At 42.3% G+C, this 14669-nt stretch overlaps 1 protein-coding gene across 3 annotated transcripts in view; it reads right to left on the bottom strand.

Moving 5' to 3' along the window:
- DOCK1 (dedicator of cytokinesis 1) overlaps positions 1-14669 on the bottom strand; it is a 510373-nt gene that overhangs the window by 322730 nt on the left and 172974 nt on the right. For all 3 annotated transcript variants that reach the window (XM_053584228.1, XM_053584229.1, XM_053584230.1), the window contains exons 24-25: positions 13321-13391; positions 10175-10281 (exon numbers count right to left, since the gene is read on the bottom strand). In XM_053584228.1, coding sequence (XP_053440203.1) covers positions 10175-10281; positions 13321-13391 — 178 coding nt within the window. The remainder of the gene's footprint in view (positions 1-10174; positions 10282-13320; positions 13392-14669) is intronic.

Here is a 14669-nt window from a genome sequence, read left to right as displayed (position 1 = left end):
CACCAATTGCTCTGTACTTTTGTATAATCCGGCAACTAGCAAATTTTGAATTACACACACGGCTCACATCCCATTCCTGTTGGATAGCACAGTCTAAGAGCATGCTGGAAAGCAGATGTTAAAGAGCTTGTGTAATTTCTCCCTTTCGTGAACGGAGGTTCATCCCTGTACACAGAGTCCAGGCCACAGCTCTGTCCGCTCAGCCACCTCACCACATGGATGTGATTCTAGGACCCAGTGCCCGGCAGGGCTGATTCCAGGCACAGCAGTGACCTACGCGAAGCTAGATTAGCTGACACTGTTGTCCTGTTTTCTCTGCCATGTTCAGAGCAATAAAGGCAGCATGGCCCCAGCAGCCAGATAGGCCTGGCTCTGTGTGATTTGGCAGTGAGGACCCCACCAGCCACCCATTCAGGGCCCCTTTCCCAGTGTGATGTATGATGATTACTGAAAGACATAATTCGACATCTGTTCATCCTCAGCTGTGAGGGCCGAAGCCAGGATGATTAATGGTCTGGTAATGGGTACAGAGTAAAAAATATTAATCTTTATAAAAGGTATTCAACAGGCATCATCAGCTTATAAATTCCAAGCAGAATATCCATCCCTAACCCCATTACAGCTCTACATTAAAGTAAGATGCAAATACAAGAATGAATCTGTCCACTGAAAACATTCATTTTTTTTATGAACTCTGAGTAATGTGCTTCTTAATTTTTAGTTTGGTCACATTAAACAAATGATCCATAAAGTACATTTAATAACCTTGTGCATGTTACACAGAACTGAGATCCCAAATGCCACTTTTAATAAGAATTAAACAGTAAGAGTCATATAAAGGAGGGGGATGCTTGCTATTCACCTTTTATAGATAATCATCTTATTTTCTAAGCAGCTAAGAATCCTTATCCACTTGTTTCAAAACATTCAAGTGGTTTTCTCCCTCCATTCAAGTGTTCAAGCAACAAATACCAACATTGGACGGAATCAAAGGATCTACCCATCTATCTCCAGATTTTGCAGATATAGGACCCAGAAGCCTGAGCAAAGGGGTATTAGGATTGCACCGCTAAGTGCCAGCAGAGCCAGAAGTAGACATTTGATTCCTAAGCTAGAGCTTTGCAGGATAAATGACCCATGTAAGTGCATGTGTATATAAACATGTATGATTCAGACATACTTATATCAAATGCAAAGCAATTTTTCCAGGAATCATTTTAATCTCACAAGTCCTGAAAATGACATAAGAATAAACTAACACTGGGAGGTCATTTTTCCCTTTTGGAATGTTAGTTTCCGAGTCCATAAAAGGGAGTCAACACAAAGGCTCTGCCCGGTGTTTCTACTCCTACCTGCCCAGCAGCACCTTATTTTTATTTGTTTTGGTTTTCACTTCTTTTCTTCTCTTTTTTTCTTTCTTTTCTTTTTTTTGAGACAGAGTCTTGCTCTGTCACCCAGGCTGGAGCACAGTCGTATGACCATGGGTCACTGCAGCCTCCAATTCCTGGGCACAAGAGATCCCCCAGCCTCAGCCAACTGAGTAGCTAGGACTACAGACATGAACCACCACACTAGACTAGTTATTATTTATTTAATTACTTTTTTAGAGATTGTGTCTCATTGTGTTTCCCAGGCTGGTCTTGAACTCCTGGCCTCAAGTGATTCTCCGAGACTTCCCAAAGTGCTTGGATTACAAGTGTGAGCCACCACACCCTGGCATAAAAAGCTCCTGTTCAAGTGTTCTGCTCAGTACACAGCGCTGCTGAGCTGAGTGCAGACATACTCAGACATGCAGGAATCTGTGAGTCAGCCTTGAGGTACCCAGTGCCATAGAATTTCAATGGAGGGGGGTGAGGGAGCAAGGAAAGGGGTCTCAGAAGTCTGGAGACGACTGGTGGCACAGGGAAGATCAGAGGAAGGGAAGGTGATCAAACAGTGTCCCGCTCACGGTGAGCCCACACCAGGGGGCTATCAGGCAGAAGGGAGTGGGAGCAGGTAATTTGTATAGTTGAGTCTGGATACCTAGAGGTTAAATTTTCATGACTACTGTATAAACAAAAAGTTTGCTGAACAAATAGTTTGTTAAACAAAAGAAAGGAAGTAAGAGCCAATGGAGAAAAAAAAAAATCACAAATGAGTCTCATTTATAAGTGGATTTAAAAAAATTAAAAGACGGGGTGGCACCTGTGGCTCAAGGAGTAGGGCGCCAGTCCCACATGCCGGAGGTGGTGGGTTCAGACCCAGCCCCGGCCAAAAAACCACAAAAAAAAAAAAATTAAAAGACTTGAGTAAAATGCCACGAAAGATTGTGTGGGAAGAAATCTACTCTCCAGGTGATGGAAGCACATCAAGGAGGCATCTTGGTAAGTTCCAGAATGCACTACTCATGTAGCAGGTGCGAAACAGTTCAAGAAAAGAGTAGATGATAGATTCATAACAAGCCGGCTCCTCCGTCAGCACCACCGTGGTGGACAGCTCCCTGCCTGGGTTTCTGCTTATAGACTCGGGCTTCTTAACTCTGCAGTCCTTATCTGCAAATTGTGATAATAACTCTTTTCTAACTCCACTTCTTTTTTTTTTTTTTGTAGAGACAGAGTCTCACTGTACCGCCCTCAGGTAGAGCGCTGTGGCGTCACACGGCTCACAGCAACCTCTAACTCGTGGGCTTACGCGATTCTCCTGCCTCAGCCTCCCGAGCAGCTGGGACCACAGGCGCCCGCCACAACACCCGGCTATTTTTTCACTTCTTTTTTTTTTAATTGAAGATTCTTTGACTTAACAAACGCACTACCAAGCGTCCTGAGCACGTGGTAGATGTTCAATAAATTATGAAGGAAGTGAAATGAGTATCATTAAAAAACTGAAATGGAGTTCACCTTCCTAGATTCAATCATCCATTTAAAATCCTACATGCACTGTTTTAAGAAAAGGTCTTTTCAAAAAACATGTACAGCATGAGAGATATAAAATGATATACAGAATGAGGGATGAAAAGGCCGCAGTATTACAGATAAAGATTAAAAGTTGTTTTGCAGCTGACAAAAAAATAGAAAAGAACATGATATTTATGGTCCACCATTATTTAAAAGAATCGCTCTTCAGGGTTCACAGCTGGTAGCGTTCATTAGAAACCATCAGTGCAACTATCTAATTAAAGTGTTCCCGGACGCTGTACTAGTAGTATATTAAGAGACTGGAAAAATTGGCCTCAACCCCAGAGTTTCCTTATGTACAGCATCAATCTAGTTAACAAAAACTACTACACTCTGGGTTTAAGAACCTTGCAGTGAAGAGAAATATATCTCTAATTTCCACAGTAGGGATGCACCAGAGAGTTTATTTTGATTTATGTACGTATCAAGGCATTAAGAACGTATAATACAGGTCTACAATGAACTTGCAGCTTTTCTTTTCTAAGATTTAAAACATAATCAATTGACTAAAAGAGTCATTTTTAGAGATACAAATTTTCTATCTTGGCTCTAATCATGATGATCATGTAGGAATCTGACTTCAGAATTTCCTAAGAGCTAGTCCCAATAGGTAACTAGGACTTTGCCCTCGTATTTCAAAGGGCTGCTTTAACTAATGTTTCTACCATTAAAAAGGGGAGTTTTACTCTGCTTGATAACTAGAAGAATCACTGACCTTGACGCTAAGAATGAGAAAAATAATTTATGCTCTCTAGACCTACATGTTTAAGCAGCTCTGAATTGTTCAAAGAATGGAACACAAATGAAGTTTGAAAAGGCTGGTAACCGCTGCCTGAAAGCAGCCTTCTTGCTGTGGAGACGCAGGAGGGCCAGGACACAAGTGTAAGAATGGCCTGGTTCCCACCCTTGCTCACTGCTATATTCCAACCACAGGAAAATAACAACAAAAACCAGAATAGAGCCAAAGAACCACAGAGGGGTGCCAAAAAATAGAAGGCTTACAAAAAAGGAATCCATCGAAAGCGATGGTCCTCAGCCTGTGGGCCGCGACCCACAGGAACTGTATTAGAGGCCGTGACATTAGGAAGATTGAGAACCACTGATCTAAAGCATTAAACTACTCACAAGACCAGAAAGGGCCAGTCTTCCACTCACGTTACTCTTCAAATCTTACGTTCTCCTCCAAAACAAACAAATGTCAGACACGATCATTAAGTACACAGTAGGCTCTAAAGAAAATCCGTCCATTATGGGGGTGGGGTGGGGTGGAGAAAAGATCCAGGGTTTGTCAGAATGAGGTTCCCAAAGGTCTCAGATTCAGAACCATGAAAAGAGACTGGTGGGTGGGAGTGCCTGGTCCCCAGGGGTGCCCACCTCCACGAAGGCTTCCAGCAAGTGTGGCCAGCGCTATTTACTAATTCAGAAGTTATGCCAGCTCAGGTTGAGTCACCTTATTCCAATTTCTATAACATTAATGTTAAACAGTTTTGTGGACATAAATCCTAACCCTCGGCGTTCCAGTGTTTGATTTAATTAGAATGGAAACTTTTCATTTCTGTAATAGATTTAAGCCTCGCTTTGCACAGCTTTTGTCAGATATGTGATCCACAATATAAGAGCATGGGAACAAAGCTACCAATGCACAACTTAGGAAGCTCTGACCTTTCCTTCTCTTTGTATCTCGCTTTGAAAATCTGCTCACTCCACACTACAGATTATATGCAAGTCATCTTTTTGTGAAGCACATAATCTATTTAACCGGCTTTCAAGCAGTCAAGTCACATCACGAGACAACGCTTAGAAGCCATCACGGCCCATTCAGTGCCTCTCGTGTATGGCATGCTAACAAGTCAGAGCCCTTCACCTCAGCACGGAGCAGGCTGGAGGCGACACAGAACGGGGACCAGCCCCTCTGCACGCCGCCTCTCCAGGGACATTGTCATTCACTCTGCATCACCACCACACGTTTATCGCCCCAGTAGGGTGCTGCGATGGCTGGGCTACCTGGGGGAGGGGCACATGGATAAAAAAGTTTGGCCAGGACTCCATCATCTGTGAAGTTCAGAGATGGGTATGTGGGCGGGCATTACATTCTTCTCTCTACTCTTCTGTATATCAAATTCCCCACGATTTTATAATAATAAAAAGAGATCTTAAATCCAGAGTTAGGGTGGAACTGTGTCCCCCCACCGCATTTGTAGAAAACTGAAGAATCATTAAATCAGAGGCAAACACAAGACGATCTTGATTCTATAAAACTGCCCACACATGAGCCTCCAAACCTCAAGTCTTCAAGGGTCCTCCTCACCCATCTGTCCTGGTTACTCTTCCTTCCAGGCATCTTCAACCCCCAAGAAGAATCCATTAAGAGCCAAGACCAGGAGAGACTGCCATTCTCCCCATGTGAACCTGAAACTTCACCTCCCTTGGACCCAGTGAACTGTGGGTGTGCAGCTGGTCACGCTCCCTCCTCCTGGGAAACAAAGAGCTGGTCGGGAACATCTGTGCATGCTCAGGTGCCAGCAAGAGAACAAGACCAACAAGGTCCCGCCCAGGGATCTCATCTTCTAAGGAAGCACCACAAATTATAAGCAAATAAACAAGTATAGACATGCAGTATCTTCATGGGCTGGGACGGTGCCACAAGGAGCCAGGAGGTGAAGTGCATGGGAGTATTTCATGCAGAGTGATCAAAGTGTCTCCCTCGGGAAGCTGTCCACGATGCTTAATTTTAAGTCTAAGGACTGCCCACTGGATGCCCAGACAGCTGGTTAAACATTATTTCCTATGTGTCTCTGAGGATGCTTCCAGAAGAGATCAGCATTTGAATTGGTGGCTGAGTCAAGCTAATCTACCCTGTGGGATCTCGCCCTGGATGTGGAAAGGCATCTTCTAATCCCCTGGGTAAAAGCAAAGATTGTAGCCCAAGAAACTCAGACAGATACATCTTCAATTTTCATGACCTCAAAGAGAGAGAAATGAGGAAAACAAGCCTGGAAATGACCAAGGCACTGGACCCAGACCAGGAGGGATGTGCTGCAGAGGAGGGATTCCAGCAAGAGAATGCGCTGCCAGCCTCTTGCAAACTGATCAACTTGTCCTTTCCAGTGAATTGAGACTCTAGAAGCTACAGAATGTCCCTGATATCAAGGAGAGACAAAAAGCGATGTTTTAGAGCAAAGTAATTGTGTGTCTCTTCTAGAGATAGAGGTAACACATGCTGGGACGCATGGACTTGGGAACCTCACTTTTGCCTGGGGGTCCTACGGAGGACCCCAGAGCACCTGCACAATTCATCCCAACCACATCCCTAAGAGGATACTTATCAGGGGCTGGTCAGCAGCACATGCACCTACGTCTAGTTGTATCGAGTTCTAAAAATCTGGGCACATGGAGAGTTAATCTGACAGATTCTATTAGGATCAGGAAACAGGATGAAGACAACTACATTTTCTACAAATTAATAAGAATGGAAGAAAGCATAGAATCGTGGCCCTCATATCTCACCCAAAAATGGTTTGGCTTTAAATATTTATACCAAAGGTGGCACAGAGGATTTTGCAAAAGTAATGGCATCTTTTGTAAGAACAGCCCAACCGGAAGATCTCTGCTGATAAATCTTTCCCTACTGGGAAGTGTAAGGCTGCTGCTGGCTGCTCTGAAAAAGCAGAGAGCTTGAAGATGAGAAAAAATTGAGGCCATCTTTGTTATCCTTATCCAGAAAGACTCTTAAAACCCAAAGCCTGTAAGTGGGGCTCTTTTCACATTGGCCAAAGCATTCTGAAATGCTCCAGGCAACCACTAAGAGTTCACAAGCACATTTGGACTGCCAATTACGGCTCAGACAACTTCTACGGATGGGGCAATGCTGCAGCTGCCTATGAGACACAGAGCTTCAGGCTAATTTGGGCTCCCTTAGCCCATCATAATTTCGGATTCATGTATTTCATACAATCGCACTACGTCGGGTACAACTTACTATTAAGGTCAAAATTCTAACTTTGTGTTTAAAAAGAAGGTAGGTTATTTCAAAATATTACATTACCTGGTAGCTCCTTTATTAACCAAAGCTAAGTATTTACTTACATGCTGCATACTTCCAACACAGGACTTAAGGAAGTCTAAGATAAAAGGTGTTCAGACCATAAGTAAAAACAGAAATGGGGTATAGTACAGACAAAAAGAAATACAATGACAAACACCTGGGTGAACATAGTCACCAACCATAAATAGCAAATTTCCTTCAAGCTTTCTACTAGCTAAAGTAATGAGCAAGTTTCAACAGAAAAATATTTTTCCTTGAAATATCATACATCTATCAACCTTAGGAAAGACTTCATGGAGAAAAACCCCACTGGCAACTACAGAAATAACAAAAGTAAATAAATGAAACCTGTTCAGATTAAAAAATTTCTGTAGAACTAAGGACACAACCAAGAAAAGACGACCTTCAGAATGGAAAAAGATAATTTGCATGTTACAAACCATACAAAAGGCTAGTGACCAGAAGATACAGAGAACTCAAGCAAACCAACAAAAAAGAGCAAATAACCTTATCAACCAATGGCAAGCGATATGAACAGAACCTTTTCCGCAAAAAACAAATGGCCAACAAACACAAGAAAAAAGGCTCATCATCCCTAATCATCAGAGAAATACAAATCAAAACCACTTTCAGGTAGCAGCTAACACAGGGAGAAGAACCCACATCCCAAGGTCTCACAGCTGCAGACGCTGGTGTGGGTAGAGAGAGAGATACTTACGCATTGTTGATAGGATGGCAAACTAGTAGAAACTTTCTGGAAAGAAGCTGGAAGAATATTCAAAAACCTAAAAGTAGGCCTCCCCTTTATTCCCACAATCCCATTATTAGGTATAGATCCAGAAGAAAAATAATCACTTTACCATAAGGATATTTGTCCTCAAACAATTATAGCAGCTCAATTCACAGCTGCAAATATGTGGAAACAACCCAAGTGCCATGAATCCTTGAATGGACCCATAAACTGTGGTATATGTATACCATGGAATACTACTCAACCAGAAAAAGATGGAGACTTTGCATCTTCTATATTTATCTGGATGGATTTAGAGAATGCTCTCCTAAGTAAAATATCTCAAGAATGGAAAAGCAACCATCTAATGTACTCACTTATAATCTAAAATTAGTAGATCAACAACTATAGACCCACATGAGAGAAAAATACAATTAAATTCAAGAAGGGGAAAGGGGTTTTGGTAAATTCCCACCTATTAAGTACAAAGTAGGGAAATATGGCACACTTCTTGGGTGAAAAACACACAACTACCACCTCAGCATTCGACTTTACCTTACAAACCCAAATGATGTAACTTAACTGTATGGACCCTCATACTAACCCAAAATAATTTTTTTAATTTTGTTTAAAAAATTTGTGTTTAGCTAGGTATGGTGTCACATGCCTATAGTCCCAGGTACCGGGGAGGCCAAGGCAGGAGGATCACTTGAACCCAGGAGGTGAAGTTGCAGTATGAGTATCATGGACCAGTACTCTCTATTCTGGGTGACAGAATAAGAACCTCCCCTCCAAAAAAAGTTTGTGTTAAATATTTTTCATAGAACTTTTTATGTCTTAAGTCCTCATTCAGAAGTAAGTGACATACAAAATAGAGTTTTGTAATAGAAATTTTGAAAGATGTGTACGAAAGTCCTCAAGAAGGTCTTCAGAATATCAACACCCAAGCACAGTTCATTGACAACTGTTATTCACTGACAAATGACACTCATTAAGAGTTGTTAACATGGGGAAGATACTGATGGTGGTAGTGGTGGTGATGGTGTATGTTGAGGGGGTGTGTGTCTTGGGATGAGTGCAAGAAGAGACATCAGCAACCTCCCCAGTGAGACCCAGATATAAAACTTTCAGGGTATTTTATCTGCTCTGCTATGAAGTCTAGTTAATGAAGCAGGAAACACTGAAATGGGGTTCCCACAAACACACCTCTATTGTCTGCGTCTTCTGAAGCCCTCTGGTGTCCCCAAGCTTCCAAAGACACCTGTAGAGTGGCCAACTCAAGACCCAGCTCTGCAGTGAGAGCCAGAAACAAAGATGGTCAGGGTCACTGGCTCAGTGGAGACTCATGTGGCTTTGAGGCCCCAACAATGGCAAGAACTGACTTTTTCTTAAGAACGTGGGAAATGGGCTTCAGACTCAGAGACAGATCTGCAGAAAGCTACCCACGTCTTGGTTTGATCTTTCTTCTCCAGAAGAACGCACCTACCCAAATGAAGTCTTAACATTTCCTCTCAACATAACAAGCTTTGGCAACAAGTGTTGACTCCACTGCATTTTATAAAGTTAAATCAAGAAAGCGCATTAAACCAGCAGGAAAACACAGGGTTTGGCAGCCCAGCAGGCACAAAGGACTCAGCTGGAAGCGCGGTGAGTCCCTTCATCTGACGATATACACACATCCCATTGCCTGGGCAGCTCCATCCTTGAAACAGCTCAGCGGAATTGCAAACACCGCCACATAGAAGGACAAAAGAAGACGAATGGAACAGCCAAAGGTCTGGACACAAATGGAACGGAATAAATCTGCGCCTCCCGTCAGAGTGTCAATCAACAGGCTTCACATTTGCCTCAAATAAATGAGGAAGGTTGCAAAATTATGCAGAGGTTTTAAGCTTTCAATAAAACTGCCTGACAAGTGTAAAATATTAATTCAATCTGTCCAAATAGAAAGGAAATGATTAATAAAACAGGGCGGGGAGATAACCTGTGGGAATATAAGGTATTTCTCGTGGCGACTGAGTTGAAGAATTGTGAAAATTCTTACTACTTTGAGCCAGGTTTGAAGAAACCCTGTCAAAGGACGCTAAGTTCAGCATGAGAGAGAACTATTACTTCTCAATTTAAAGAAAACTTGAGTTTTTTTTCTTTGCAATCATCTCAATGCTGGCAAGTGATTGCCTCCCCAGGATAGACAATCACACATTTTAAAGGCTACAATGTATGCTGATTACCCTGGGGCTTCCATGTACACCTAAATTACAAGCCAGGAGCTTTCTGCCTTCATTACCCAATGATCTATTACTCCTGAATTCCCCTTCCCTTGTAAGAGCTAAATCTTCCTGTCTGTAATGGAGCAGTTTTAATTGGTTGCGACCTCTGCTCCTTTTGGCAATGAGGAGGGAATTCAGAAGGACCAAGGTCTACAGAGAATATACAATGTGGCCATTTAATGATTCTTAGGCTCACCGTGCTGTGTGAAGAGGTCGCTGTGAACGATTTCGATCAGGCAGTAGAGCTTCTGAATGGTGAGCAAACCCGTGGGGACGTTCAGGATGAATTCAGTGAACATTTTGCTAAGAGGAAAAACACACGTGAAATAATTTAGAGACACACAGCAAAATGATCCAAGACGGTACCAGGACATAAGGTCATTAAATGCCACCGGCATGTCAGACAAAGCCCCATCACATGGACCAACATCTCCTTTTTAAAAATGATGTTTTAAAGCGTCGTTTTGCACTTCACAACCACTAGGATAGATTCAATCCAAAAGACAGACATTAACGAGTGTTGGTAAGGATACGAGGACGTTGGAAGCCTTATACTGAGGTGATGGGAAAGTAAAATGGCAAGCTGCCTTGGAAAGCATGGTGGTGTTAGCACAGAACGTTAAACACAATCACCATAGAGGCCAGAAATTCCACTCCTGGGGATAACACGTGCCCAGGAAAAATGAAAATATTGCCTATATCTGCATAAAATCTTGTACGTTAATCAGTGTCTGTATTCATCATGCTCAAAAAGTCAACATAATCCAAATACCCATTAACTGATGAAAAGATGGAGAGTAGCGTATCCGTGCAATTCATCCACAACAAGTAAGGACGTCTTGGTACTTATTACAGGGCAGCGCCTGTGGCTCAAGGAGTAGGGTGCCGATCCCATATGCCGGAGGTGGCGGGTTCAAACCCAGCCCCGGCCAAAAAAAAAAAGATATTGGTACTTATTACAAGGATAAACCTTAGAAATAGTATGTGAAGTGAAAGAGGCTGGTCATAAAACACCACCTATTTTACAATCCCAATTGTATGAAATGCCCAGAAAGGACAAGTGTATAGACACGGGAAACAGATTAGTGATCGCCTAGGGCTCAGGGTAGGAATGGGCAATGCCTGGAAATGGGTACAATGAATCTCAATGGGATCATAAAAGTGTTCTAAAATTGGACTCTTCTGAAGGTTGCACAACTCTATAAATAGACTTACTAAAAACTATCAAGTTGAACACTCTGTAACAGGTGACTTTACAGTATGTAATAATAACCCAATAAAGCTGTGTAGAAAATTTACTTTTACAAGTGGCCACTACACAGGATATTAGAAGAGAGATCTTGTTAGTAACTAGAGAAATGCAAATTAAAATGGGGAGATGCCATTCACCAGTCATATCACCCAGGCTCTATAAAATAATAATTGCCAGTACTGGCAAAGTTTAGGAAAATAGACAATGATATACATCCGTAGAATGCTGGTTTGAGTTTCTGGAAGACAACTGGAGTCTTTTAAGAAAACGTAAAACCAAGTAATTCCACTTCTTTCTTTATCCTAATCATGTGAAATAAGGGCAGATGCTCCCATTAAGATACATATTTTATAGTAACCACAAACAGGACAAAACCCAACACCCATCAGGTAGCAGAATGCTTAAAACAGAGGTCTGTTCTTTGCAACCAAAAGCCCAGTTTGGCCTTGAACAACTGCCACTCACCAGCTGAGTTATCATGGACAAGTTATTTAGGGAAAAATTAAGCTAACAATAGAACCTGTGTCATGCCATTGTTATAAAGATTAATGCACCAATACAAGTGCTTTGTGCAAAGCTGGGTTTGTATGGAGAAGGCACATAATAGATGTCTATTGTTGTTACTTAAAGAGGGGCCAGCAGAGAAGGGAAGCAGCATGAAAGTTAGTAAAAATGACAAAGCAGAAGATGAGCTCGTGACGACACGTCTAGGTGTGGTGGACGTGTATGTGGAAGTGGTACAGACCCATCTGGTTGTTAGGGCAATAGACTTAATTTTTTCTTCTGTCATCTCTTTGTCTTATTAAAACATGAATCAATTTTCTAAATAGGAAAAAATACTACATGCGATTTTCAATAACTTATGTTGATATAAAAGGCACTGAACAGGGACACACGTCCACACATACAACAGAGAGGCTGAGAGCACCCTGGGCTGGCTGGAGAAACAGGTCTTCCTGGGTCTCCAAGCACCCTGTGAGCATCAGCAACTCCACTGCAAGGGGTGAGGGCTGCCGCCTTCGCACGATGAAGAGGACAGTGTCCCCAGACACGAGCTGCTCAGATACCAGAGGGCATTGGAAATACCTGGGGGGTTGGATAAAACCAAACGACTGAGCCCCAACACACATGTCCTGTTCAGAAGGTCTGGGGACCACCCTTGGAGATGTGTGCTCCAAGAAGGCTCTACGGAGAGGGGGACAGTCACACTGTCCATGAACTCATTTTTCTCTCCCATTCACATTTAGGGCCCACTAAGCCATAACCAGCATTGTCCATACCCCAGGAGCAGAAAATAAATATAGACATAAAAATACAGGAAGGATGGTCACTTGTTATTCAGCTTAACTGCCCATGGGACAGATGGCCCTTTAGTGATATTTCAGAGAGCTGCAGTGGCTGGAAAACATGGTGCCACCACTCAAAGGCACTTGTCATATTAAAACCAAAACAAAAAGCAGATGAGGACCACACAGGCTTTGTCAGAAAGCAGAGAATCTGCAGATCAGGCAAAAAAAGAGTGGGCTTGGACACTGAGAGGTGGTCTCTACCCCTGCCCCTCGCTCTGAAAGCCCAGAGACCAGCTTTCCCTATAGTTTGTTGTTTTGTTTTGTTTTTTAAGTATTTTCCTTATGACAACTTCTGAATCTTCTGCCTGAGGCTCACAATCCCTCATTTCATAGCACACAAAGAGCAGTTGTCCCTGTCATCGAAGGGGAAAGTGACACACAAATATTATAGCACCCGTGTTACGTTTTTAGGTGCTGAAAACAAACAAAAACCAACCAACAACGCCTACTGAACTTCAGACATGAAAGTATACAAAATGCCATGTTTTTATTATGTACCATCAGGCTGTACATAGTCTTTTAAAAAAACAATATGCTGACTGTTGATTAGTGATGCTTTTTCTGTACAGTCATAATCAGCAAGGAGTCACAGAAACCACCAGCAGCACATGTTCCAGAATGATCTAGGGCGCTGACACATACAGACACAAGACAGAACCCCGAGCGTCCCGTGAACTAAATGCACTCAGAAGTAGGTCGTGCGTGGCACCTAGCAAGCACTCACCTCGGGGGCTTCATTACCTGAGCTCCTTGGGATCAAACACCAGCTTCACATCGTTGACAATCGTTGGCAAGTATTTCAGTGCTGCCCCCTGCAACCCAAGAAAAAAAGAAGGCTGAGCCAAACCCAGGTTGCCAAACATTTAATTCAAATTCACAATTCCCACGAAGAACCACAGAACACCGAGAAGAGAAAAATCACTCCCAGATGAGAGCTGACGGACAAACACAATGAAAAGAGAACAAAGAAATCCACAAAGAATTGCAATTCCTCACATGATTATCTTGACACATAATAATGAAACTAATATCAACACAAGCCAGTATTTGTCACCTGCTGACCACGTGTGTGCTGAGCTGTAAGAAGCTATATGAGGTTACAGCAAAACGAAGACCCGTCTGTCCCCCAGAAGAAGCCTCTTCCACTCAACTCACTTTGGCTCTTCCCCAGTCACTAGAGTGAACTGCCTTTGTTCCATTCCAAAAATGTCTTCCTGTGTACCTGATTTAATTTTGTTCTTCAGTCATGGGATCTCCTATATTCACACTCCATGTGTTCTACAAAGCCAACACCCTCGGAAATAGTGTGATGGTAATAATACTGAGTCAGTGATATATTTTCTCCCTCATTTAAGCAGACCACCCACAAAAAGTTAGCCGTGTTGGAAGGAGAGGAAACTGACAAAAGGGAAACATTAATGACGCTGTCCCAGCTCACACAGCTAATACTAAATTAAGCTAGAATTAAATTCAACTGGGGGAAGCCAGCCACTCGGTCCCTTGGGCTATATCCTGTGGGGAAAAGTTCTTGGATTTTAAGTGTTCTGACCCTGGATCTGACACTCCTGTATCTCTAAGTAATTAATTCCTTGTACCACGCTGGGCTCTACTTCTCTCTTAATGAAATGAATAACATTCATGCTAGTTACTATAAGGGATCGCATTAAAACTCAAAATCAAATTGGAAAAAAGCACGGGAAGATATTACACCCACTGCAAAGCAATGGTTACCCTTATTCTTCAAGAGTATGAAGTCAGAAACCCACTTGGAAGATAACTGCCCTGAACATACATCGTCATGCATTTGTAACAAAGGCACCCAGTACCCTACCAAATAAACAAACGTCATCCCATCCCTCACACACTAGGCAAAACTTGCCTATAAACAGATCCTAGGTCTTAAATGTTAAACTGTAAAAACCGTAAAACTTCCAAAAGAAAGATTTCTTAGATAACGACATCAAAATCTATTAAAAGAGATCGGTAAATTGTATTTCATTAAAATAAAGAACTTCTGCTATTTAAATGGTGCTGCCAGAATAACAAGACGCAGGAAGAAAGAGACTGAAGAACACTATTGAATAAAGATG

Source organism: Nycticebus coucang, chromosome 3 (genome assembly GCF_027406575.1).
Source record: "Nycticebus coucang isolate mNycCou1 chromosome 3, mNycCou1.pri, whole genome shotgun sequence".
In the NCBI taxonomy this organism is placed as follows: Eukaryota; Metazoa; Chordata; class Mammalia; order Primates; family Lorisidae; genus Nycticebus; species Nycticebus coucang.
This window is presented reverse-complemented; position numbering and strand designations above follow the sequence as displayed.